This window comes from Leopardus geoffroyi, chromosome E3 (assembly GCF_018350155.1).
Source record: "Leopardus geoffroyi isolate Oge1 chromosome E3, O.geoffroyi_Oge1_pat1.0, whole genome shotgun sequence".
Classification (NCBI taxonomy): Eukaryota; Metazoa; Chordata; class Mammalia; order Carnivora; family Felidae; genus Leopardus; species Leopardus geoffroyi.
The window spans coordinates 9,944,840-9,971,588 of NC_059340.1; the positions used below are offsets into that span (position 1 = coordinate 9,944,840).

The 26,749-nt window shown below is 45.0% G+C and overlaps 1 protein-coding gene and 1 pseudogene across 1 annotated transcript; one reads left to right on the top strand and one right to left on the bottom strand.

Annotated features, from left to right (window-relative positions):
- Window positions 1-1,720: 1,720 nt before the first annotated feature.
- BCL7B (BAF chromatin remodeling complex subunit BCL7B) lies at window positions 1,721-19,419 on the bottom strand. The gene is made up of 6 exons (XM_045462301.1): window positions 19,148-19,419; window positions 15,505-15,580; window positions 6,106-6,202; window positions 3,717-3,887; window positions 3,052-3,131; window positions 1,721-2,788 (listed from the first exon to the last, which is right to left on the bottom strand). The coding sequence occupies exons 1-6, from the start codon at window positions 19,237-19,239 to the stop codon at window positions 2,696-2,698; spliced, it is 609 nt and encodes a 202-aa protein (XP_045318257.1). The 5' UTR covers window positions 19,240-19,419; the 3' UTR covers window positions 1,721-2,695.
- LOC123589668 lies at window positions 19,238-25,641 on the top strand (annotated as a pseudogene).
- The last annotated feature ends 1,108 nt before the right edge of the window (window positions 25,642-26,749 follow it).

Sequence of the window (26,749 nt, forward strand, 5' to 3'; positions counted from 1 at the left end):
AAAAAGTATTCAGTATTTCAGTAAGTTTTCATTAAAAAAAACTTGCAAAAAGTCAATGTAAAATTGGAAAAAAAAAAAGTTTTCGAGTGTGCATATACGTTGGGCCTAATAATACCCAGAAGCATTTTTTGAGTTATTTGTGAGTAACTTGTGGTCATTTCTTGATGTTTCCTCATCTCTTTTTCTTCTCCAACCCTTACCCCATCAACATTCTGGGACGGTGGTGGAGACTGCTAGCCTGATACCTTAGAGTATCAGTGAAGTGGTGCTAAGGTGATGTCAACAAAAGAAGAGAATGGTTTCCATCTCACCTTTTCCATTATCCCACATGTTCCTTCGTGGACTCCACTCCACACCTGCTACAGTATGCTCTAGAAGGTTCTATGCAAAGGTCTATTCCCTAGCCAGGCTGTCTCCTGAGGGATAGGATTCCTGGCTTCCTGTGTTCCCAGTTCTAGCACTCGGTCACAGAGTAACTGCAAATGCCAACTGCTATCTCCTATTAGTTTTCTCTCCTGTTTTCCTCGTGTGCCACTTGATTTCAGTAATTGTCATTTACAGAAATGATTTCTTTTTCAAATCTTATTGGTCATTTTTTATGATCTCAGTACACTTTTAATAACTTCCTTTGTTTAAACACATTAAACTATAAAAAAAATTTTATGTTTATTTTTGAGAGAGAGAGAGATGCAAAGTATGAACGGGGGAGGGTAGAGAGAGGGAGATACAGAATCCAAAGCAGGCGCCAGGCTCTGAGCTGTCAGCAGAGCCCGATGTGGGGCTCAAACTCACAAACCACGAAATCGTGACCTAAGCAGAAGTCAGACGCTTAACCAACTGAGCCACCCAGGTGCACCTAGAATATACTTCTCTTATGTACCACTTACAATTCCCTCTCTGTGACATTCATTTGACAACTTAATAGTACATATTTCTTTTTTTTCTTTTTAAGTAAACTGTACCCTCAACAAGGGGTTCAAATTCACAATCCCAACATCAAGAGTTGCATGCTCTCCCAACTGAGCCCAGTTGGGAAAAAGAGAAAAAAGAGAGTAGGGATGACAAAACAGGGCAGCAAAACTTGGGATGCTGGTCTCATCCATGATACCTGGAAGCCCCTGAGAGAGATCAGACGAATTACTTTAGGGAATACTGAAATGAAATTCTTGAACATACAGAATGTAGAATTCTTTTCCACTGTGACATGACTTTATTGGTCTCCTTAGGAATCAGGAGCGCAAAAAGGAACTAGACGGAAAGCAGATTGTGACTGCCAGAGCCTTGGGGGAGTGGCAAACACGGAGCACCTGCTTAACGGGTCCAAGGTCATGAAAAGGTTTGGAGAAAGCTAGCAATGGCCACACAGTGTTGTGAATGTACTTATTACCACCAAGTGGTACCCTTTTAAATGGTTAAAATGGTAAATTTGATGTTGTATGCACTTTACCATAATCTAAAAAAGTAAAAATGAAAGAAAAAAAACCACTCATGAATGCCTCCTAAAGACCTGGAGCCATGGCAAACATACACTGGTTGCATTCAGTGTGCAGAGGGACGGAAGTGTAAATCAGACTACATGACAACTTCAAGAGGGATCTCCAAATCGCTTCTATCAGAAAGCTCCTCTGTGGGAGTGAGACAATTGGCAGGCACTCAGCCACCACCCCACGAGGCCCTGCCCCCAAAACCTTCAAGAAAGAAGCACTCAAATACCAACAAGACGTATTTCAAATAGTTTAATTTTAAAAATATTCTATTCAGTGCTAAAATATGTCTTCACTCACTGTTGCCCATTTCCATTTTCTTAAACTTTTTTGAACAAAAAATAAAATCACAAAGTTCAATTAAACATGCAGATTTCAAAGAAGAGGGAACTTTCTAGAAAGTCTGAGCTGAAGGAGTACTGTGGGGGATGGGTACTGTTGGCAGAACCTCAAATCCTTGCTGGGGCAGAGTCTGTGGCAAGAGGCAGGGGATGCTGGAATGAAACATACAGGTGAGACCAGGGAAAGCTGTGTGTGTATGTGTGTCTGCGTGTGTCTGCGTGTGTGTGTGTGTTGGGGAAAGGGGGTGGTTGCAGCAGGGGACAAAGGACTGTCAGCAGCTGGAGAGCCCATGAGAGGCAGGATAACCTCAGGAATGGGCAGAAGTGTCAGGACAGAAATCTATACAGACTTTTCCGCCCTCGTGCACAGCCTTCCCTTCCCTCCAAAGTCTCTACCAGGCCTTCTCCAACAGCAGCTTACAGGCCCCTAGCCTGATAGGAAAGTCCATGAATCTACAGTCTCCATTCAAGTTCAAGTAACCCTGGGCACTCTCTTCTCTAGAGGGTGCCTTCCACATCTCCTTCCACATCCTCCTGTAGAAGAGCCAGCGGCTCAGTCCAGAGGTTCTGGAGCAGAGACTGCTACCTGGAGGTGACAGATGAACCTTGGGATGGCTGACACCCCAGCCTACTTGGGGTGCAAAAAGAACATGAGTGCTCCTCTTCTCAGGAGCAAGCAAACACAGGTGCCAGGGATGGGAAGATGATGCTATCACCCCAAGTCCTATGTCACCCTTCCAGCCCAGAAGGCTCCTATGTGCAAGCTCTGGAGCCCAGTGCTTGCCCTTACCCCAGCAACAAAGCACGGCCAGAACCAGAATGCAATAAATAGAGGCAGGGGGCCAGGAGGCGAAGGGCGCCAGGATGGTGCTAGCTTTCTGATGCTGTCTGCGGCACTGCGGGTTGGTCCACACAGAAGCGTTTCAGGGGTGGGGCACCTGAGTCTTCCTCTTCCTCAGCAATCTAGGAGCAGTCAGAGCATGAAATTATAGGACCATCCCTCTGTACCAGAACCTCCCCATCCACCCTAATTACAGCCCAGAAGCCCACCCCAACCTTCTTGCAGATAAACAAACCTCTTCCCCTACCTTATAACCTGGAGACACCAGCTTCCCTTGCTGCCTCCCCACCCTGGTCATAGCACATCTGATGCTGTCAGCTCCAGTTCGCATCAACAGAGTCCGGACTTGTTTTTAGAAATGGGGAAACCCAAAGTGGCTCCTTACCTGTGTCTCTAGTGGAACTGGTTCTTCCTTCGTGAGGGTGGGAGGTTCATCAGCAACTTCTGAAGCGGGCAGGGAGGGCTCTGCAAAAGCAGCAATGTCAGTATAACTGCAGGGCCTCCTGAGACAGGAGACTCCTGTGGAATCTCCCTCAAGCTGGGGGAGCTTCCCTAAGAGCTATGTGGAGGCACCTTGGGGAAGAGCAACACTGGCCAGAGAATCAATATATGTCATCAGAAGAAATTTACAGGATATAATGCAAAGAGCATAATCTCTGAAGTCAGAAGGAATGAAATTGGAGACATCCGGTTCCACCAGTTGCTAGCTATGTGATCTCAGACAAGCAGTTTACCCTTTCTAGGATTCTACTTTGTCATCTGTACATGGTAGAGATGACAGCTGCTATCTCATAGGGTCTTTGAGAAAATTATACCAAATATCAAACATGAAAAGTGCCTTACACAGAGCCTGGCACTCAATTGTGTTGCTTGTTTTCTTCTTTCATTCTGTGAGAGGGGAAAACACAACCCTTCCCCAAAACAGCTCAAACATTGACAAATGGCTCAAGGCTGCCAGGTCGATCTTCTCTAACCTCTTCCTCTAAAGAACAGAAACATCAAGAGCACAGGCCCTTCCAAGATGCTCATCCTGGGCCAACTGCGACTCACCCTCGAGGATCTCCTGGCCCAGAGTAGGGGGCTGGGAGTCATCTGTGCGGAAGTCAGAGGTGTGTGCTGGGCTCAGGGACTCACTCTGCTGGGGGCTGGGGCTTGAGTTGGTGCTGCTGTCCACCTTGAGTTGATAGACGTCAGACACAGAACTCTGGTTGCTGTTTTCATCTGAAAACCAAACATGACAAAGGCAACAGCTGAGAGTAGTCATTTTTCTTGAGAGTAGTCATTTTTCTTGAGAGTAATGGTACAAGAGCCAAGAGCCTGGTGTCTCCTTAGACAGCCATGGGCACGACCAAACACAATGATCGCTGCTGCAGATGCCCCCAGAACCAAAGGCAAACAAACAAAGGTAGGACAAATTATCCACAGTCTAAGAGAGTTCATTTAAACATTTTCTGTTTCACAACATATATTCTCAGCGCCAGATGCAGCCAAAATCTTTAAGTTCATGCAACATTTACATTTCAGGAAGGTCAGGGTATACTTAGTAATCCCTTCTTTCTTACTCACCAACTATAGTTTGGACCGGGTATTTTCTCACTGTCCAGTGGAAAGGAGTGATGTAGCTGTGCCTCTCAACCTTTCTCACAACACGAGAGGTGTAGAAAATGCTAAAATCTGCCTGGCATTCTCGGCTATCTCAAGGCACGTGGTGGTATCTAGAGGCAGTCACTCGGGCCCTTCAGTGGCCCAGGCTCCACTTGGCCACCTCAAGGACCAAGAAATTCCCATCTGGCATAGTCTGTCTGAAGGCTTAAAATCACCACCTAAGTTAAAAACTAAGGAGTCAAAAACTCCTTCCTTTCCCTCCCCTCCAGCAGCTGGTCACCAAATCTGTTCCAGCCTACCGCTCTGACATCCGTGGTGTTCATTCCTTCCTCTCCTGCCACCTTAGTTCAGGCCTCCTTGTCTCTGGCTTGGCCTCCTGCAACAGGCACCTGACTGCCCTTCCTTCAGTCTCCCGTACTCCAGCCCACACTTCACGCCGTTGCCAGAGAGATCCCTCTAAATCCTTCAGCGATTCTCTGCTGCACAAAGGATACAATTCAAACTCCAGGGCTACCCTGGGTAGGCACAGATAGCCCTATCACAACTTACAAGATCTTTTCTGACCTACAGGCTTACTGACGACTGTTCCTCCACACAGCAGGCTTCCACACTGCGGCCTCGGCTCCAGCGAAGTGGACTAACCTAAGGCCTGCTTCAAGCACAGGTGTCCGGTATGACCTGCTCTTTATGGTCTTCCTGGAAAGTCCCGATACATGCCACCAATCGGCCCGAGCACCACTTCCTCCGTGTCCCAGGTTCCTCTGGGTGACCACCCTATTATGCTCCTGTTGTACCCTGTGCACACCTACGTTTACTATTTTACACACCAATTTCCATTGTGCTCTGTGCAAGCAGGCTCAGGGGCTTACTTGTCCTGTCCTTGGATCTCCAGTGCAGTACCCGGTACCTGGCACACAGTAGGAGTTCAGTAAATGTTCACTGAATGAAAGGGATGCGATGTAGGCCAGATTGAGGAAATGGAGCCTCGGATGTCTCCCAGAGCCTTGTGATTATTGGCCACCCCACACATAACTAGAAAACTGTTCCCTCGTATTCTCCTTCCTCCACCATGCTCACTGACCTCGGGTGGCTGGGGGAGATGGGGAGAGGATCCCTGCACACTCCCAGCCTCGTTTCAAGCCCTTTCTAGTCTTTACTCCTACAAAGACCACGATCTTCTATGCTAAACCAGAAGCAACATTCTATTGTAAAAAGAATGAAGCTCTGTCACTTTTGAGCTTAGGCAAACACCTCTTCTCGGAGTATCGGCTTCCTTCAATAGGGATGATGACAACCGCTTACTTTAGGTCACAGGCCGAGGGGAAGAACAAAAATGAGAAGCTCAGTGCTTCTGAACAGCAGCCACCACACAGGTGTGAAGGCAGTACTGGGACCACAGTGCTGACACAGGCGGGACACTTGCTGCAGGCTGGTTCCAGAGGCGGAACTTTGCTGACAGTGGATGGGAGAGGCCCTGGCTTTGGGTGGCCTGGTCTAAGGCACTGTCATCCTAAAACATACAGTCTAAAGAAAAGAGCTTCTCATCCAGAGAACCAGAACCTGACACGAAGCCTGTCACTTACTAGTTATGTACCTCGAGATATGGAACTTCATCTCTCTGAGCCTCGGTTTCCCTACATGGAAAATGAAGCTGCTATCATCTACTTTGCAGGGTTGCTGTGAGGCTTAAATTAAAAGACTTGATGTAAAGTGCCAGCAAGATACCAACAAAACAGCAGGCACTGAAGTGACACGCAAAGCTATTCTTCTCATTATTAATGGGTTCATCTAAGTGCTGCTTTTCCTGCAAGGAAGACATACGGATGCAACTCACCCTGGAATTCAAGAAGGAGAGAGGAATTGGCTGAAGCATCAGAGGGAAAGCCATTAGGTTCCCGGGCTGCTGAACTGTTCGATTTTGACTTTTCTTTCTAGAAAAGGAAAAAAAGAGGAATATGACACAGCCAAGTGGGAGACCCACAGAGAGGGAGAAGGGTGCTAGTAAGACACCACAGAGGTCTGGATTACGACTGAACAGGAATAATGACAACAGTTTGAGAATCCAGGACCCAAGGAATAACAGAATCCTAGACAAGGTGTCCCCAAGTCTCAGTGTCTCTATGCTGTAAAACGGACCCTTCCAGCACTAATATGACTCAAAAGTGAGAAACAGATACGTAGGCTTCCACTAGAGCTCCCTGCGGTTCTCTTCTGCTTCCTGCCCTGAGCGAATGCTCTATCCAACTTGTTCCCTGTGTGGATGGACAGGAAATACAGAGTACTGATTTGAGAAGGATTCTTGTTTGGGTAGCACAGCAGGAAAAAGTGAAAGAATGGACAAAGAAAGGAGTCGCTTTATATGTAATGCAAGCAGTGACGGGACAAAGGGGCCCCTCTAGTATGATTCCTGACAATCAACCCATCCACTCAAAATGATCACCCCATGTCTACCTCTGCCTAGAACATCATTTCCTTCGAGCAGGATGCAGGTTACACACATGGGTGACCACAGTGCGGAGGTAAGCACCAGCTTGCAACATAGGAGCCCACAGGAAAGGAAATAATCCATGCGAACGTTTGCAAGTGAGAGCAGCCAAAGTTTAAATCTAGGTAATCTCAAATTTACTAATTTATACTTTTTATACAAGTCTATTTATTGCACATGCATTTAATATTTGGTAACAGCTCTCAATCCTCTCTCTGCAACGAGTCAACTGTACACACTCGTGCACGTCTTTCCCTTCATTTTTTCCACATGCAGACATAATTTTAAGGCAATTACACTTTACATTTCACCACATGAACTACAGAAACACAATTTTTACTAGCTGCATTATATTCCATAAACCGTAATTCACTTAATCGCTTCTTACCTATTGGTAATTTTTTATAAATGTTTATTTATTTTGAGAGAGAGAGAGAGAAAAAGAGAGAGAGAGAGAGAGAGAGAGAGAGAGAGAGAATATCCCAAGCAGGCTCCACGCTGTCAGCATGGAACCCGACTCAGGGCTTGATCTCGCGAGCTGCAAAATCATGACCTGAGCTGAAATCAGGAGTCAAAATGCTTAACTGACTGAGCCACCCAGCTACCCCTCACCTATTGACCATTTAGCTTTAACTTATTTCGGGTTGTTTTGTTTTTTTTTGTTTTTTTGGTTTGTGTTTATTTAATGCCACTAGGAATAAAGCCACAATGCTCAACTTTCACTTCTTCTCTGGATCATTTTATTTTGATAAATTCACACACAAAATATTCCTTCTAGATCAAAAAGTATAAACATATGTTTCTTGAAATACACTGTACCTCATGACTCTAAAAGGATCATAGCAATGTATTTGGTACAGATGCCAACATCTGGCTTCATCATTTTTTTCTGATCTCTCATTTGTTTTAATTTTAACGATTCTGTGTTCTGTACGATACGTATTCAGTTTGAAAACTCTGAAAATACAGAAAAAGGAAATCACCTGTACAACCAGACAACCTATCTATATATTTGTATGAAGATGGATCATGATATAATATTGCAACCTATTTCCCTCCCCCAATTATCTGTATTAAAAACATTTTCCAGGGCACATGGCTGGCTCAGTCAGTGGAGCGTGCGACTCTTGCTCTTGAGGTTCTAAGTTTGAGCCCCATGCTGAATGTAGAGAGGACTTAAAAATAAAATCGTTAAGGGGCGCCTGGGTGGCTCAGTCGGTTAAGGGTCCAACTTCTGCTCAAGTCATGATCTCACGGTTTGTGAGTCTGAGTCCCGTATTGGGCTCTGTGCTGACAGCTCAGAGCCTGGAGCCTGCTTCAGATTCTGTGTCTCCCTCTCTCTCTGCCCCTCCCCCACTCACGTGCCCGCCCTCCCCCACCAAAATAAATAAAAACATCAAAAAAAATTTTTTTAATCTTTAAAAAATGTTTTCCCCTGTCACTTGAATACTCTTCTAGAACATCTTTTATAATGGTTACAAAGCTTTACAAGATAACAGGTGCATAATAACTTAATGAATTCTCCACAATACAATCTATTTTGTTTGCAATTCTTAAACACTCTGAACCATATTATAAAATTTTTTTTTTTTTTTAACGTTTATTTATTTTTGGGACAGAGAGAGACAGAGCATGAACGGGGGAGGGGCAGAGAGAGAGGGAGACACAGAATCGGAAACAGGCTCCAGGCTCTGAGCCATCAGCCCAGAGCCCGACGCGGGGCTCGAACTCACGGACCGCGAGATCGTGACCTGGCTGAAGTCGGACGCTTAACCGACTGCGCCACCCAGGCGCCCCTCTGAACCATATTATAATGCTCAACAATGTAGATGTACCTTGTACACATCATGATTATCTCCTGAAAATAAGTTCCTAGAGATAAAACTTCTATACCAAAGGGATAAACATTTTGAAAACGATCCCCCCTCCACTGTACTGAGGTATAACTGACAACTAAACTGGTAAGGTATTTACAGTGCACACTGGGGACATGCCAGGCCATACACTGTGGAAGGGCTCCCGCCATTCAGTTCATTAGCACCGCCATCACTGAAAACTTTTCAATGTAAATGTGAGAGCAGCCTAACCTGTGTAAAGTTTGTACCAATCTACTCTCATCAATGGTGTCTCACTCCCTTGGATCTTTCCCACTTTCTCTTCACCAATTTGATCATCGTCTCCTATTTTGCCTAATGTAGCAGATATATACTAGTACCTTAGAAGATGGCACACCACTGTGAACCACTGGAGGACAGATAAATTGATGGACCTCAGCAAACACTGCGAGAAGCCCTTGGGAGACACAAAGGGAACCAGGTCCTAGGCAGGGAGAATGTGTTGTTGTTGTTTTAAATGTTAATTAATTCATCTATTTAGAGAGAGAGAGCCTAACAGACTAAGACACTCAGGTGCCCCTGGCAGGCGGAATCTGAATTAGGAAATATGTGAGAAATGCATTGGGGCAGGGAAGGGCTTTCTACCAGTGCACCCCCCTCTCCACATACCCAAGAGATTTAATTGTCTGACCTTCGACCCCTAGTGGGTAATGGCACCACTAGAGCCAGGGCTGGATGAAAAATAAAGGGTGGCTCCAGAGCTCCCCTAACTTTCACCCAGCAGCTCTCTGGGGCTGGCAATGACAAGGAAGGCTGGCGGCTCCCAGATAAAGTGGCATCTGGAAGACTGGTACTAGGGACTTCCCTGGGAGGCAGGGGAAGAGGGACAGGGGATAAGGGAAGGCTGAATCCCAAGGCTCACACAATGGCCTAAATTCACTCAGGGGAAGGAAAACCAGAGCCTGGGCTTACATCCTCCCTCAGTTACATACTTCTAGCCATGGCTGCTCAGAGTCCCCCAGGAATAAAAACTGAGTGCACAGAAGAAACTAACCAGACTCCGGAGGAAACAAGCACCAGGAAAGACAAGAAACAGAACAAGCTATACCGGAAGAAGGACACTAACAGGACACGAGAATTTCAATAAAACACTGTAGGTCTCCTCAGAAAGAAGAGGATACTGGAAAGTTGTTCTGAAGAACCACCAACTTGAGGAAATTTGGTGTGAATGATGTAATTGTAGTAACAGTAACAAGACAAACATACAAAAAATAAGCAAGGATACAGAAAATTTGGGTAACATAATAAATGATTGTTTATTGTTTAATTTCGTACCTAGAGAGTATATTTGTTTTAATCACAAGTGAATGGTCCAAAAATCAATCACATACTAGACCAGATAAAAAAAAGTCCCAATAATCCCAAAGAACGAATATCCTACCAATTCAATAAAATCAGAACACCACTTTTAAAAAGACAGCTAAAAAATAATCCCACACAGGGGCACCTGTGTGGCTCAGTCGGTTGAGCATCTGACTTTGGCTCAGGTCATGATCTCACAGTTGGTGAGTTTGAGCCCCGTTTCGGGCTCTGTGCTGATGGCTCAAAGCCTGGGGCCTGCTTTGGATTCTGTGTCTCCCTCTCTCTCTGCGCTTCCCCCACTCGTGTTCTGTCTCTCTCTCCTTCAGAAATAAATAAACATTAAAAAAAATTCTTTTTTAAATCTCACATCTAGAAATTAAAAATCATTGTATTAAACTTTGGATTGGGGCGCCTGGGTGGCTCAGTCAGTTAAGGGTCCAACTTCGGTTCAGGTTGCAATCTCATGGTTTGTGAATTTGAGCCCCACTTCAGGCTCTGTGCTGACAGCTCAGAACCTGGAGCGTGCTTCGGATTCTGTGTCTCCCTCTCTCTCTCTGCCCCTCTGCTGCTTGTGCTCTCCCTCAGAAATAAATAACCATTAAAAAAATAATCAAAATAAAACAAACATTGGATTAAAGAGGGAAACTAAAGAGGAATTTATAAAAAACTTAAAACAATTACACTATCGATGACATTTTGATATGCATATATGTCAAAATTTGGGAGACAACTAATGTGAAAAAAAAAATTTGTTTTCAGTAATCTCTATGCCCAAGGCGGGGCTCAAACTCACAAGATCAAGAGTCGCATGCTCCACCGACTGAGCCAACTAGACATCCCTAAAGTGAAATGTATTTTTTTAAAAGAAAACAAAACTGGAAAAAAAGTGCTAAGTTTAATACAAGGAGCTAGAAAAAGTACAACAGAGTAAACCCAATAAAACATAAAAGGAAAGAACAATGGCAACAACTAACGAAATAGAGAACAAAGCAAACAAAAGATGAACAAAAATTACGAGATTTTTTTGATAAAGATTTTAGGAGAGACAATAAACTCGATCATATTATGGAAATATGAATATTATGAATAACTACATACCAATACATTTGAAAACTCTGATCAGTGTTCTTCAGCAGGGGTGTTGCTGGCATTTGAACAGGGCCAATTAATTCTTTATTATACAAGACTGAGTCATGAACTGCCAAAAGATTAGCATTACTGGCCAACAGGGAAGTGCCCTGCCTCATTTCTACACACTTCTGGGGAAATGAAGAAAGGCGGAGGACCTAGCACTGCACTCTCCTAAAGAACCAATTTCTGGGAAATACATAAAATGCAAAATAAATGCCAAAAAAAGAGAAAATCTAAATACACCAATCACCATTAAAGCCACCATAACAATCATCCCTCAACCAAAAGCCCAGAAAGTACTAAAAGTGAGTTCTACCAAACTTAATTTTGTTCTAGAAATCAAAAGAGAGGGGCAATTGCCTAATTTGTTTTAGGAGGCTAATGTAATCTTAATACCATAACAAGGTAAGGATAATATATTAAAAGAAAATTATAGACCAATTTCACTTATGACCCAGATGCAAGTACCTCAAATGAAGTATCTTAAATGTGAATTGAACACCAGGTTATATGTGGGGAAGCATATCCAAGTAGAATTTCTCTTAGGCATGTAAGAATGTAAAAGGGTCAACATCAGAAATTTTATTAATTCACCATACTAATACATTAAAGATTAGAGGAGGCAAATCACATGAACATTTCAGTAAACTCAGGAAAAGCAGGTGGATCAAGTCTAACATCTATTCATAATTTTTAATAAATCTTAGAAACCTAAAAAGAGAAGGGAATATTTATTTTATTATTATTATTGTTAATATTTCAGAGGTAGCACACACTAGCGCAAGAGAGGGGCTGAGAGAGAGGGAGAGAGAGAATCCTAAGCAGATTCCATGCTCAGCGCTGAGCCCGATGTGGGCTTGATCCCGTGACCCTGGGATCATGACCTGAGCTGAAATCAAGAGTGGGATGCTCAACCAACTGAGCCATCCAGGCACCCTGGGAAGTTTTATTTTGATAAAGGCTATCTTCCCAATAAACCTACAGCAAGAGAGAAAACTCTCCCTACTTAATATTAATAAATACTAAAAACTGATGGTAAATAAAAATCATTCCAGTGCAGGAGGAGATAAAATTACAACAAAACAGAACGGAGAGCTGAAAAACAGATCTAGATATGAATATGGCACACAACACAGATGACATCCCAAGTCAGCGGAGAAAGAATAGATTATTTAGTAAACAGTATTAGGTGAAAAAGCTCTCTGTATGAAGGAAAATTAAAATTAGATCCATATCTCCATCATTAAAAAACAACAATAGCCAAAAACCTAACAGGACCAACTCTTGATTTTGGCTCAGGTCACGATCTAACAGTTCATGAGTCTGAGCTCTGTGTCAGGCTGTGCACTGACAGTGCGGAGCCTGCTTGTGATTCTCTCTCTCCCTCTCTCTGCCCCTCCCTGGCTCACACTGTCTCTGTCTCTCTCAAAATAAATAAATAAACCTAAGAAAAAAACCAAAACCTAACAGAAGATGGGAGATGTTCTTTATGACCATGCAGTGGAGAATAATTTTCAAACAAGATTCAAAAAGCAAAACCCGTATGAAAAAATTTGTTTGACACAAAATTAAAGGGCATTATTGACAAAGTTCTCAGACAGGTGACATGTCAGACAGATGCCTGCAATGTACAAAAGTGACCAGAGTTTTCTGTAGCTACGGTATCAATGAATCCATGCAAATCAGAAAAGACAGGAAACCCAATACAAAAAATGCAAAAGAAATCAGAGAAGAGGTATTTAAATGGATAAAAGGAAGTATGAATGGAAACCTGAAGAGAGACAATTATCAACCTCCTGAGTAATCAGAGAAATGCAAAATAAACAAAGAGTTTGAAGACTGGCAGGACTGGTTATATCAAATGCCATGAAGTTGTGGCAGTGTGAGCCCCCGGGTACCCCTGGGGAAGTGTACTAACTACACTGGTGCAGCCCTTCTCGAGAGAGATTGGGCAGCAGTCAGTAAAAACAATTCGTGTGCACGCCCCGGGACAGCAATCCCACTCCTGGGTATCTAACCCACGAGTCCTCCAGAAGAATGGGACGGTTTAGGGGATGTCATCTGTGCTACCAAAAAGCTAGAGCTTTTGGTAGAAAGTACAGAAACAGACCCATATTTGGACACTTGAAATACAACAAAGGTGGCTCTACAGAGCAGGAGGAAAAGAACAATCTTTTCAATAACTGGCGCTGGGACAAATGCACATCCACGTGGAAAAAAATGAAATCAGGGGGGCGCCTGGGTGGCGCAGTCGGTTGAGCGTCCGACTTCAGCCAGGTCACGATCTCGCGGTTCGTGAGTTCGGGCCCCGGGTCGGGCTCTGGGCTGATGGCTCGGAGCCTGGAGCCTGTTTCCGATTCTGTGTCTCCCTCTCTCTCTGCCCCTCCCCCGTTCATGCTCTGTCTCTCTCTGTCCCAAAAATAAATAAACGTTGAAAAAAACAACAACAAAAAAAAAAATGAAATCAGGCCCTTACTTCAAAATACACAGAAATCAGTGCCAGGTGTGTTATAAATGGGAACTGAATAATGAACTTTTAGAAGACTATATGGAGATGATCTTTGTGGCCTCAAAGAAGGAAAAGGTAATTATTAAAAAAAAGATTAATTAATTCGTCTACATTAAAATTCAAAACTTTCAGGGGCCTGGCTGGCTCAGTCAGGATAGCATGTGACTCTTCATCTCAGGGTCGTGAGTTCAAGCCCCACCGTGGGTGTAGAGATTACTTAAACATAACACCTTTAAAAAAAAAATTTTTTTTAAAGTTATATACTCAAGGCAGCCTAAAGAGAGTGCAAAAACAAGCCATGGAATGGAAAAAGGTATGAAGAGTATACAATCGATGAAGGCTTTGTGTCCAGAATATAGAAAATTCCTGTAAGTCACAAGGAAAAAAACAATCAGAGACTTAAAGAGCCACTTTCTGAAACAGGAAATCCAAAAGGTTCAGTCCTAAACATTAAAAACATGTTCAAACTCATTAGTTATTACATAAGTAGTCACCAAACTAAAATCACAACTTATCTTTACATATAAGTAACAATACCAACTGTTGAGGATTTGGTGCAATGAGAACTCTATTCCTGGTGGGAATGTAAATTGGTACAACCACTCTGAGAAACAGTTTAGCATTAGCTACTCTAGGTCAACATATGTACACTCTAAGACCCAGCAATTCCACTCATAAGAATATCTCCTAGGAAAACCCATGCACAGGCTGACCCATATACTGAATAAGAATGTTCACAAGAGCATTGTTTCTATTACCCCAAATGGGGAACAACCCAAAAAGCCATCTACAGGAGGATCAGAGAGGTAAATCAGGGCACGAGGCCTATAATAAAATTCCAAACGGCAATGAAAAGGGACAAATGGCTCCAAAGATAACATGGGTGAATGTTACCAACCTAACGCCGAGCACAAAAAGCAAGACACAGGAAAACAGATACTTCGTGATGCTGTTTATATAAACTTAAAAATGTTTACAAAGGACTAGAGAAGTGGTAAGAAAAGCAAAAGTAGGAAAGAGAATTCTAGCGGGGGAGGGGCACCATCAAGAGTCAAACACAGGCCTCTGGGGAAGTTGGCAATGCTCTGTTTGTTGACCTGGGTGGTTTTTACAAGGGTACTAGTTTTATGTTTTTTCATTATACTGACCGTACATTTATGTTTTATATACTGTCTGTATGTGTTTGATATTTGAGCTTTTTAAAAACAATTAGAGAAGAAAAGTTGGAGACAATCTACATGTTTGTCACTCAGGGAAAGTAGATAAATGTGGTCATTGCATATAAGAAAATACAATGCAAGATTCGAAGTTAATAATTCTATTCACAGCTACAGAAAGCACAGTGCTCTATAAATTTTAAAATATGAACATGATACAATGCTGTGTATTTTTCAAGAATACACAGCTATCCACATCAACCCATGGAAGAGGAATTTAAAAAGTATATATATATATATTTAAAACACATATAATGTACTATAACGGACAGCTATTTGGCTAAGAGCAAGAATCAGCAAACTTCTTACAAGGCCATGTAAGAAATATTTTAGACTTCGCAGGCTTTTAGGTCTTATGGCAATTACTCAACTCTGCCATTTGAACTCAAAAGCGGCCACAGACAATAAGGAAATCAATAGGCATGGCTGTGTACTAATTAAACTATACTATCACAGGGAGCAGGCTGAGGGTGTGGTTCATCGAGCCTTGAAAAAGAGGAATGGGTTAAGGAAAGGAGATAAAAGGGGGTAAAGAAAGAGAGACTTTCCATGGATCAACCACAGAGGGTGCCCCGATGTACTTGCAGCTCAATTCTGGGGAAATAAATTCCTTTATAATTAAGAGACAATCAAGGAAAGAAAGGAAGGAAGTAAATGGTACCTTTTTGTTGTTTTGATTTTCTTCCACACTTACCTCCTTGCTGTCTGTTACAGGAACCCATTTAAATATCCTAAGGGATGTGTCACCCACAGTCACCCACTTTTTCTCCCTGAAAGAAAGACACTTCTTAAAACCGATAAATAATGAAACAGATTTTCTGTTCATAATGTGATTTTATACTTCTCAGCAACTTATTCCTTCAATCTTTTACAAATAACTTTAATGTTTATTTAATTTTGAGGGGGGGGGTGGATCTGAAGCAGGCTCCACACTGACAGCAGAGAGCATGACAAAGAGCTCAAACTCACCAACCGGGATATCAGAACCTCAGCCCAAGTCAGACGCTTAACTGACTGAGCCACCCAGATGCCCTTCCACCAATTTTTAAATTTATTTTAGTAACCTCTGCACCCAACATGGGGCTCAAACTCATGACCCTGACATCAAGAGTCACATGCTCTTCCAACTGAGCCAGCCAGGCACCCCACATTCCTTCAATCTTAAATGCCTTCCAAACTTCCTCTCCATCAAATTATACTTTACCTTTTGATGCAAAATGAACCCTTCCAAAAAGACGTCCCTATCAAATTCCTTTGGGTCCAAACCCTCTACTTGCCTTTCCTCATGTGCAGTGTACCAAAGCCCTTCTTACCTCACTGACTACACCGAGTACTGGCACATTTTCACACTCTGCTATCTACCTGGCATTACTTTATTTTCCAAAAATTAATTCAATTCCACTGATGTTTACAAAGCCCTATTATACAAGACCCTGCAGAAGACAAAGGATGTGTTAAGATATGGTCCTGACTTCGGGAGCACAAAGAAATAAAAAGTCAAGTAAGGAAATCAGTGTAACACATGAAGGTGATAAGGAAGTTGAGAAGGCTGCAAGACGGTTAAGATGAGGACATCCCCTGGCAAGGAGAACTCCTAGGACCCCTGTGGAACTCTAGGTTGAAACACAATTCTGTTTAAAAATAATCACAGGAACAGAACAGGATGCTTCCAAGTCTTACACTGATTTCTGAAAGAGGTGAAGACTAAGCCACAAAAAGACTGCTTTAAGGTTTTATCTTACAAAGGAAGTTACTTAAAAAATGAGCAGTTTTCCCCCCATTCTTGAATAAGGATGAGATTATGGACAAGCAGAGTTGGGGAGCCTGAAGTATGACTTCTGAAAATTTCAAGTCCAAATGTGAGGTCACAAAAAAAGCAAAAAAAGTAACTTGTGCCTGCTGATATTGAGAATGCTGTTCAGCAAATAGAATGAACTACATACTTAAGACACTGAAATTAATTCCTATACAGAGCACTCCACTTTCTCATTTATTCAATAAATATTTGCTACACATGACCCTGTGCTAGACCCTGGGCACACAGGGAGCAAGATATACGGTCCCTAGCCTCACAGAGCCTCCATTTCAATTGGAAACAGACACCAAACAACTCATTTCACAGTCGCTTAATCATTAGGCTTAACCACATCAAATTTCCACTTGTGTTAAGTTGAAAAGTCAAATATAGGAAATATCTTACAATTCAACCTAATACAATTGAGGAAAGTACTATGAAAGGGACCTGATTTAGACTGGGGATTTTGAAAGGTGTCCCTTGAGAAAGCAATTAAAAAAAAAAATTTTTTTTTTTAATGTTTATTTATTTTTGAAAGAGAGAGACAGAGTGTGAGTTGGGGAGGGGCAGAGAGAGGGGGAGACACAGAATCCAAAGAGGGCTCTAGGCTCTGAGCTGTCAGCACAGAGCCTGACAAGGGGCTTGAACCCATGAGCCATGAGATCATGACCTGAGCCGAAGTCAGATGCTTAACTGACTGAGCCACCCAGGTGCCCCGAGAAAGCAATTTTTGAGCAGATATAGTAGTTAACTAGGCAAGGAGGAAGAGAGGGTAGAGAAGGATGCCTGGCAGGACATGGCTCCAGCTGAAAGATGGCCATCAACCCCCAGGAAAAGAGGGCAGTTTGAACCAGGTGGGTAAGGTAGGAAGGATCATCTTTTTTTTTTTTTTTTAATTTTTTTTTTTTTCAACGTTTATTTATTTTGGGGACAGAGAGAGACAGAGCATGAACGGGGGAGGGGCAGAGAGAGAGGGAGACACAGAATTGGAAACAGGCTCCAGGCTCTGAGCCATCAGCCCAGAGCCCGACGCGGGGCTCGAACTCATGGACCGCGAGATCGTGACCTGGCTGAAGTCGGACGCTTAACCGACTGCGCCACCCAGGCGCCCCTGGAAGGATCATCTTTGATCTTTGGTCTTTAACCTAAGAGCAAGAAGGGTTCACTGAAGCGTTGTTTCTTAAGCGGGGGAGTGCTATGATAATATTTACACTGGAAAGAAAGTGAAATCACTCTGACTGCAATGTGATGAATGGACTGAGTAATGAGGAAGAGTTGAAGCAAGGAGACCATAGAAGCTAAGAGTTCCAGGTGAGAGGATGGTCATCTGGCCTAAGCTGCAGGTAGGAACAGAAACAGCCAGAAGACAAAGATGTGCCGATTCTTAGGTTTCACCAAAAAACCCTAGGATTCGATTTGGAGGGGAAAAGAAATCATTGTTTAACTAGTATGTATGAGTCCCAACTACAATAAAGACTTTACATATAAAGAGATAAGGAACTTAAACTTGAGTAGAAATGAATAAACACGCAAAAGAAAAAAAAATTCCAAGGTAACAACGCCTCTGAAAGGGGGTGGAGGACTGAAGGGCTGGAAGTCTCCCGCTGAGGGAGTTAACCCCTACTTGGGCTTTAAAACTATTACTAGTTGTCAGCTGGAGAAAAGGGCTCATGAACTTGGTGCAACAGTTGTCTGTTAAAGTTTAATGTGAAAATACATCAAAGTTCCTAATACAAAATAGGCGGTTTGGGGTGCTTGAGTGCTCGGTTGAGCCACCGACTGTTGATTTCGGATCAGATCATGATCCCCCTGTCTGGCTCTGCGCTGAGTGTGGAGACTACTTGGGATTCTGTCTACCCCTCCGTCCTTCTCCCCCACTGGCTAGCTCTCTCTAAAAAAACAAAAAAACAAAATAGGCGGTCAACCGGCCCTGCAATGAACATTACACCAGCCGTTTCCAAATAAGGGTGGGGTCTCAACTGCTTAACCAACAGCTGGCAGCACCAAGAAAAAAACGCCTACCCAGTTGGCTGCGTGTGGACCGGTATCAGGAGAAAGAGATGGAGTTTGATTCCGATGACCACGCCTGTTCTCGTGACAGGTAGGTTCAGCGTGAGCTCTCACCAAACTTACAGCGAGTTACTACGTAGAGCGCTCGGTCTGGCCGGCGGGGACCCCCCAGGGATTGTTAGAGATATTATTTGGGGCAGTTAAGAACGCAAAAGGCTCCTGAAGCAGGCGGGCGCAGGCGTCCAAAAGCGGTCCCGCGGCCCCAGCGCGGCCGGAAGTCGGCAGACCCTCTGGGAGACGCGCGACCCTTGGGCAGGTGGGCGGGCCTCGCGAGCCGGGCGACCCGCTGATTGGTGGCAGCCGCGCGCCCTCTGACCTCACGCCGACGCGAGCTGCACCCTCCTCCCGCCTTCTCCCGCTCCCCCCTCCCCCCAAGCGCCTGCCGGTCGGCTCCCACCCTGCCAGCTAGTACCGCGCTCCTCTGGGCCAGGGCCGGCGACTACCACCGGCACTCTCTGCCCCAGCCCCTCACCATTTCCGCACTTTCTCGATGGCCGCCATCACCTTCTTGATGTCGTCCTTGGCCCGACTGCGGGTCTCGGCCCGGACGGACCGGCCCGACATGGCGGCAGCGGGAGCGGCGGGGGCTGGGGCACTGCTCCCAAGACACGGGGAATCGCGCGCCTCACGCGCCGCCGCCCGCCCGCCGCAGCAGCGTCACAGCGGCAGTCTCCCCCTCCGTGCGCGCGTGCGCGAGGAAGCGCGCGCACCCACCCGCCTCTTGGGGCTCAAGGCCTCAGCGCGCCTGCGCGCCCCGCCCCGGGCGTCCCTCCCTAGGCGCCCCGGGAGTCCCCTTGGCCCCCACGCAGGCCGGGGTGCGCGGCGGCCAGGCGGCACGTGCTGTTGGCAAGGCGAGGTGCGAGGCGCTACCGGTGGGGTCCCTGGCTCTCAAGTGGTTTGGATGTTGGCACCTTTGTCCTCTGGCCCGGGTTGCTGCCATTACCTATGCTTTATGCACTTGACCCTGACGGGTGCGGGGTCCTGTTACCTCTCCAGTGCCCTCGCTTTCCAGTTATACTGAGGTGCTCTAACCACAGAATTTCACACCTTTCTTCAGGATGCCTTCTGACTTTTGCACACACCTGTTCCCTACTTGGAAGTTTCTCATTGCTTTACCTGATTAACTGACTACTTGTTTAACCTCCAGCTCAAACTCAGGGAAACCTTCCCCGATATTCTCGGGTTTCACCTAGCATGCCACATCACTGCCTTATTTAATTCTGCAATCATTAACTGAATGGTGCCTGCCTTGTACAGGGCTCTGTGCTCAATGCAGAGAACGAAAATCTGGGGTTTTGCCTTCAAAGAGCTTCCAGTTTAGAAAAACCCGTAGACCGGAAAGCAGTCATTTCAAATGTCATTTTATAAATGATAGGCTTAAGGAAGTTCAAGATGCTATAACAGCCCTAATCTACAGGAAGGGTGTCCAGAGGCTTCTGGGAAACTATAACCCTGAAGCTGACCTCTGAAAATAGGGTACATGCAATTGCTCCGAGGCCTGTGTCCACAGACATTGTAGAACATGTTCAATAAGTGTTCGGGTGAATGTTTAGTTTTGAGTATAGCTCCCTTGCTCTCCCTACCCCACCCCCCAACAGGCATTTATTGATGCCTGCAGTATTAATGGGAGGGTCCTATAGTAGCTGCCTCAGGAGACATGAAGGAAGCAGGTGACAGTTTGCGTTGATTGGTTGGTAGTGGCTATTCTCTCACCGCTAAAGAAACTTCCTTCTGTGTGCCCCAGAGAAATGCCTCGCTAACTCTGAACTTGACACAGCCTGACTATGTTCAGCCTTTCATGATCAACTAACATCATGGCTTGATAAGCATATGCTGTCTTGCTAATGAGAAGCCCACGAATAACGGCTGCCTGACTGAGGAGTGGAAGAGCTAAAGCAGCATGTGAAGGGAAGGGATGATTCTAGAACTAGTGGAATGAAAGGTGACACATCTGTTTCTCAAGCCCAAATGATCCAAAATAATTCAATGTAAGTGCTGCCTGAGCACCTGTTATATGCCCTATGGCATATAGGACACTGTGATGCCAAGATGAGTAAGACACACTCCCTGCCCTTGAGGTGAGGGTAAGGAAAGCAGTAAGAAAATAAAACAAGGCAGAGCATGGCAAGTGCCGTGAAAGAGGCCAGCTCCCTAGAATTCTCCAATCCCGTTCGGAGGTCCCCCTGGTCTAAACACACAGCTCAACTCCTGACAGTCATGTCTAACTTCTCTCTCACCCTTGTCCAAGTCCTGGCCAGTCTTCCAGCTGACGTTTCTCACCTATTGCTTCTCTCCACTCCAAGGCTGCTACTCCTTCTAGCAGCTCTAGCCTTCTGTGACCATCTCTCCTCCAGCCCACCCTGCCAGTCAGCCACCTTCCTCAGGCCATCCCCGGCTCTGAAGACCCAGTGAGCTCCCTTTTCCTGCCCACATTTGTGCACCTAGCCCTACATTCCCCCACCTCATCTCCACTGGGACTCTTCCTGCATAAGAGAATGATTAAAGTGAGTACCTACCAACTACTCCCCACAGGCCACACAAATGCCCTCTGTTGACATCCTTTTCTAAAAAAAAAAAAAAAAAAAAAAATCACACATTGACATTTTTTAGGTGCAAGCCCTGTGCCAGCTGCTGAGGAGGATGCAGAGATGAGTCAGCCCAGACCTCTGCCTTGGGCAACTTGCATTCAAGACAGTGACTTCCTCTCTCAGAGTAAAAGCCACTACGGTGGCCCGCAATGCCCCATCTGTCCCCAGACCTCCTCTCACTAACTCTCTGACTTCCTCTCCTATAACTCTACCCTTTGCTGTCTCTGCTCCAACGACACTGACCTTCTTTGCTCATCTGAAAACATCCAGCAAAGTTCCTGCCTCAGGGCCTTTGCACTGTGGGTCCCTTTACCTGAAACACCCATACCATATATATTTCATGGCTCATTCTTCCACATCCTTCAGTTCTTTACTCACATGTTATCTTCTCAATGCAGCCTTTCTTAGCCACCTGTGGAAGAATGCAGTATCCATCCCCCTGGCACACTCTGTATCCCCCTTCCACAATTGATTTTTCTCCAGAGCATGCATCACCACCCGAAACACTATTTTACTTGTCTATCTTGCTTATTATCTATCCTTCCTTTCAGTAGTTCTGTGAAGGTAGCAACATGGTCTGTTTTGTTATGTTCACTGATTACCCCTCGTAGCATCTGAAACAAGAGACTGAGGGCACTTGGCTGACTCAGTCGGTATGGCATGCGACTCTTGATCTTGGGGTCATGAGTTCGAGCCCCATGTTGGGTGTAGAGATTACTTAAAAATAAGATCTTTAAAAAATAATAATAATAAAATAAAATGAAACAGAGCCTGGGACTCAGTAGGTGCTCATTACATATTTGTTGAATGAATACCTCACCTCAATGCATCCTCTTCCATGAAGCCTTCCCCAGGTCACTCTGAGTAGGAGGAAGGATGCCTCCCTTCCCTGAATCCCCACAGGACCCTGAATACAGTCTGCATTACACTCAGCAGCAGGGATTTCCAGGACAGGCAAGAGAAGCCACCCTGAGGACCACAGGACACTGGGTGTACGTCATCCCTCATATGTTCCCAAAGATCCTATGCTTAACCACAATTTGAAGTTCTTGTTCATTTGGCCTTTATTTACTTTTTAAACACTTATTCATTTTTGAGAGACAGGGAGCAAGAGAAAGAGAGAGAGCAGGGGAGGGGCAGAGAGAGAGAGGCAGACACAGAATCCGAAGCAGGCTCCAGGCTCTGAGCTGTCAGCACAGTCTGACACGGGACTCGAACTCATGAACCGTGAGATCATGACCTGAACTGAAGTCAGATGCTTAGCTGACTGAGCCACCCAGGTGCCCCTCATTTGCTCTTTATTATCTGCTATCCCCTGGAGCATCAGCCCTGTGAGGGTGGGGACCCCGTGCTCAAGTCCACCATTACATCCCTAATGCCTAGCACGACACTTACGACAGGAGAGGTACTTACTAAAGAGTGATGGAGAATGAATGAATGAATGAATGAATGAATGGATGAATGAATGAATGGATGAATGAATGCATGCCATTCTTTCCCAGCAGACTCTCTTCAGGGCCCACCATCCACCGTGTTCTCCCTCTCTGCCCTGTCCACGTGACCTGTAGAGCACCCCACTTTCCCTGTCAGAGTGACATAGCCCCACCGCAGCACTCCGGCTCCCTCAACCAGCACACGTACCTACGGCCCAGCACACTCGCGACGACTGTGGCTCTTCTAAAATCCTTTCTGTGGCTCCCCATTGCCTCAGTGCAAACTTACACTGTGGCATTACTCAGGTCCCCCGATATGACCTTGGTCACAGGGAAACAAGAATGCTAGGAGAGAGAAGCTGGGGTCAGAATCCCAGCTCAGCCACACACTTGTGTCATGGCTTTGCCATAGTCACCTAAGCACTCTGAGTCCCAGTTTCGTCTGGGTTTTTTACTTTTCTGTGAAGTGAGTTCGCTAATGACGGCTCTGTACCTCACAGGGTTGTACTGAGGATCTGGTGAGGTGGGAGAGTGGATGAACGTGAGAAAGTACAAAGTGCCTTGCAGGCAGAAATGCTTTTCAGTTTCCAGTGCCACTGCTCTGCCTGTACTTAGTTCCAGCTAAACAAGACGTGTTCCCCGTTCCCTGCACAGACGTCGCACATTCCCAGCTCTGTGCGATGACTCACACTGCCTCTCCCCTGAGCAAAGTCGCGCTCTCTCTCTCTCTCTGAACCTGCTTACCGCCCTCCTTTTGAAATGCCCACCTCTCAAGACTCACCTCCTCCACTGTGGTCCTTGAAGCATGTAATCCCACCCTTGCTCAGACCCCCAGGGCACTGGGTTCACCTCTGTCGGCCCCCTCCTTTTATTTTACCTTCTGGAAAGCTGAGATCCTCACCAGGCTGCTTCAGTGGAGGACAGGGCCCAAGGAACCTGGTGATGCCCATGGTTCCAGCCTAGAACCCTGAGTGCCCATCTCCCATGCTGGTATCTGCGAGAACCTGTTTGAAGACAGGCCTCGAGGAGGAAGAGCCTGAACTATGCTGGAGTTCTTCTCCCTTCCCTCCATCTTGGGTTGTGTTAAAAGCCCTGTTGAGAGAGAAGACAGAGGACCAGGATCAGGGTGGTCTTTCTGTGAAAGGCACTTTGCAGCTGTACTCCCCTACAAGGTCACAGAGGCCCAAGAACCAGTCCTGAGGCATAAGGGAAACCTACGAGTGCTTGTGAAGGACTCCCCATGCCTTTGTAAGCTGGGACAGTGAACTGGAATTCCTTGAGAGGTTGTATGGGCTAAAAATGGAAGGTTCAAGAAGGACTTTAAAATATTCACAGGCGGTGGGTCCCTCATGCATTCTTAATGAGCAGTGCCAGGAAGTAAGAAACAAGAGTACAGCCAGCAGTGAGGAGCTTCGCACCGTGGGAGCGCTCTCCTTTCTCTCTCCCGGCCATCCTGGTGGCGGCTCTGGGTTGGGGCCGGCTGCACCTAAGGCAGGAAGACGGTGGCTGCAAAGGAGATGAAAAAGTCGCTGGAGTCAATCAGCTCTAGGCTCCAGCTTGTTATGGAAAGTGGAATGTACTTGCCAGGGTACGAGCTGACTGAAAATGATCAGACATGGCGAAGTGGAACTGGTCACCCTCGCCAACAACTGCCCAGCCTTGAGGAAACCTGAAAGAGAATACTGTGCCATGTTGGCCAAAACGACGGCGGCAACAATGCTGAGTTGGGCACGGCTTGTGGGAGATACGAGAGTTTGCGCGCTGGCTATCACTGATCCAGGTGATTCTGACATCATTAGAAGCATGCCAGAAGAGACTGGTGAAAAGTCAATCACACAAAATTTCTCTTTAATAAAACTGGCCAGGGCGCCTGGGTGGTTCAGTGGTTACGCACCTGACTCTTGGTTTCGACTCAGGTCACGATCTGGCGGTTTGTGGGCTTGAGCCCCACGTCGGGCTCTGCGTCGACACTGCAGAGCCTGCTTGGGATTTTCTCTCGCCCTCTCTGCCCCTTCCCTGCTTGTGTGTATGCATGTGAGCTCTCTCTCTCTCTCTCTCTCTCTCTCTCTCAAAATAAACAGGTATTAAAAAAAAAAAAAAACTGGCCAGAGCCCATTAAAAAAAAAAAACAGAAAAGAAAAAAGAATACAGCCAATGAGGGCTAGACAGAGGCAGAGAGGGTCCAGTGCTGCCCCCAACTGTGATGACTACTCCTCCCCTCCCCCCCCCCCAAGAAACTTGTTAAAATGCAGATCCCTGGACCCTGTCCCCAAGGTTTTAATCTCCGTAGTTCTGTGATACAGCTTGGGCACATGTATTTTATTCTCATTATATTTATCTTAATATATAACACATCCACCTGCTGGAAAATTAAAAGATTACAATGATGTCAGTAATTTTGAAGCTGGGTGATGGGTACGTGGGGTTCGTGATCCTGTTCTCCCTCCTTTCATTATACTCTGAAACTGTCTATAATAAAACATTTTTGTAAAGACATGCAGTGGAGTTCAAAGGTTAAAACAATAAAGCAAGTCCCTCCCTTTCCTACAGTCACCTTGTGGTCACCCTGTTCCTCACTGCCTCACCTTCCAGAGACAGTCTACACCCATGGTCTCAACCTGGATGCACCTGGGAAGTTTCAACATGTATTGAAGCCTACTCTCCACACACACACACCCCAGTCCCCACCCTCCCTCCAGAGATACTGATTTAAGAGTCTGCAGCCTGGACATTGGGGCTTGTTTGGTAAGCTTTCCAGATCCCTCTAAAGTATGGCCAAGATTGAGAGCTACTGGTCCACACAGTTATGAACACACATACAAAAGTACATATTCCTTTGTTTTTCCACACAAATTATAGCACACTCTATGCATTATATTCTACTTTGATTTGATTTCACCTAATATACCATTGTATTTGTTTTCTGTTGCAGTGGTGGCAAATGACAACAAACTTACTGGCTTAAATAGCGTAAGTGTATTGTCTTTTCTTTTTCCCCCATGATAAGTGTATTCGTTAATCCCCATCATCTACTTCACCCATCCCCTACCAACCTCCCTTCTTGTAACCAGCAGTTTGTCCCCCCATAGTTAAGAACCTGTTTCTTGGTTTGTCTCTCTTTTCCCTTTGTTCATTTCCTTTCTTAAATGCCACATATGAGTAAATTCATTTGGTATTTGTCTTTCTCTGATGGAGTTATTGTGCTTACCATTATACTCTAGCTCCATCCATGTCATTACAAATGGCAAGACTTCTTTTTTATAGCTGAATAATATTCCATTATATATGATATATATCATATATATGCATGATATATATGTGTGTGTACGTGTATGATATATACATACACATATATAGCATCTTCTTTATCCATTCATCAATCAGTGGACACTTGGGCTTCTTCCATATCTTGGCTATATGTAAATAATGATGCTATAAACATCAAGGTGCATGTGTCCCTTTGAATTAGTGTTTTTGTATTGTTTGGGTAAATACCCAGTTGTGTGATTACTGGATCGTAGGGTAGTTCTATTTTTCATTTTTTGAGGAACATCTGTATTATTTTCCAGAATGGCTGCACCAGTTTCTATTCCCACCAACAATGTGCAAGGGTTCCTTTTTCTCCACATCCTTGCCAACACCTGTTGTTTCTTGTGTTGTTGATTTTAGCCATTCTGACAGGTGTGAGGTGACATCTCATTGTAGTTTTGACTTACATTTCCCTGATGATGAGTGATGTTGGCCATCTGTATGTCTTCTTTGGAGAAATGTCTGCTCACGTCTCCTGCCTATTTTAAAATTGGATTACTTGGTTATTTGGCGTTAAGCTGTCAAAGTTCTTTATGCATTTTGGATACTAACCCTTTATCAGATATGTCATTTGCAAATATTTTCTCCCATTCAGTAGGTTGTCTTTTAGTTTTGTTGTTTCCTTTGTTGTGCAGAAGCTTCTTATTTTGATGTAGTCCCAATAGTTTATTTTTGCTTTTATTTCCTTTGCCTAAGGAGACATACCTAGAAAAATGTTGCTGTAGCTTATGTCAGAGAGATCAC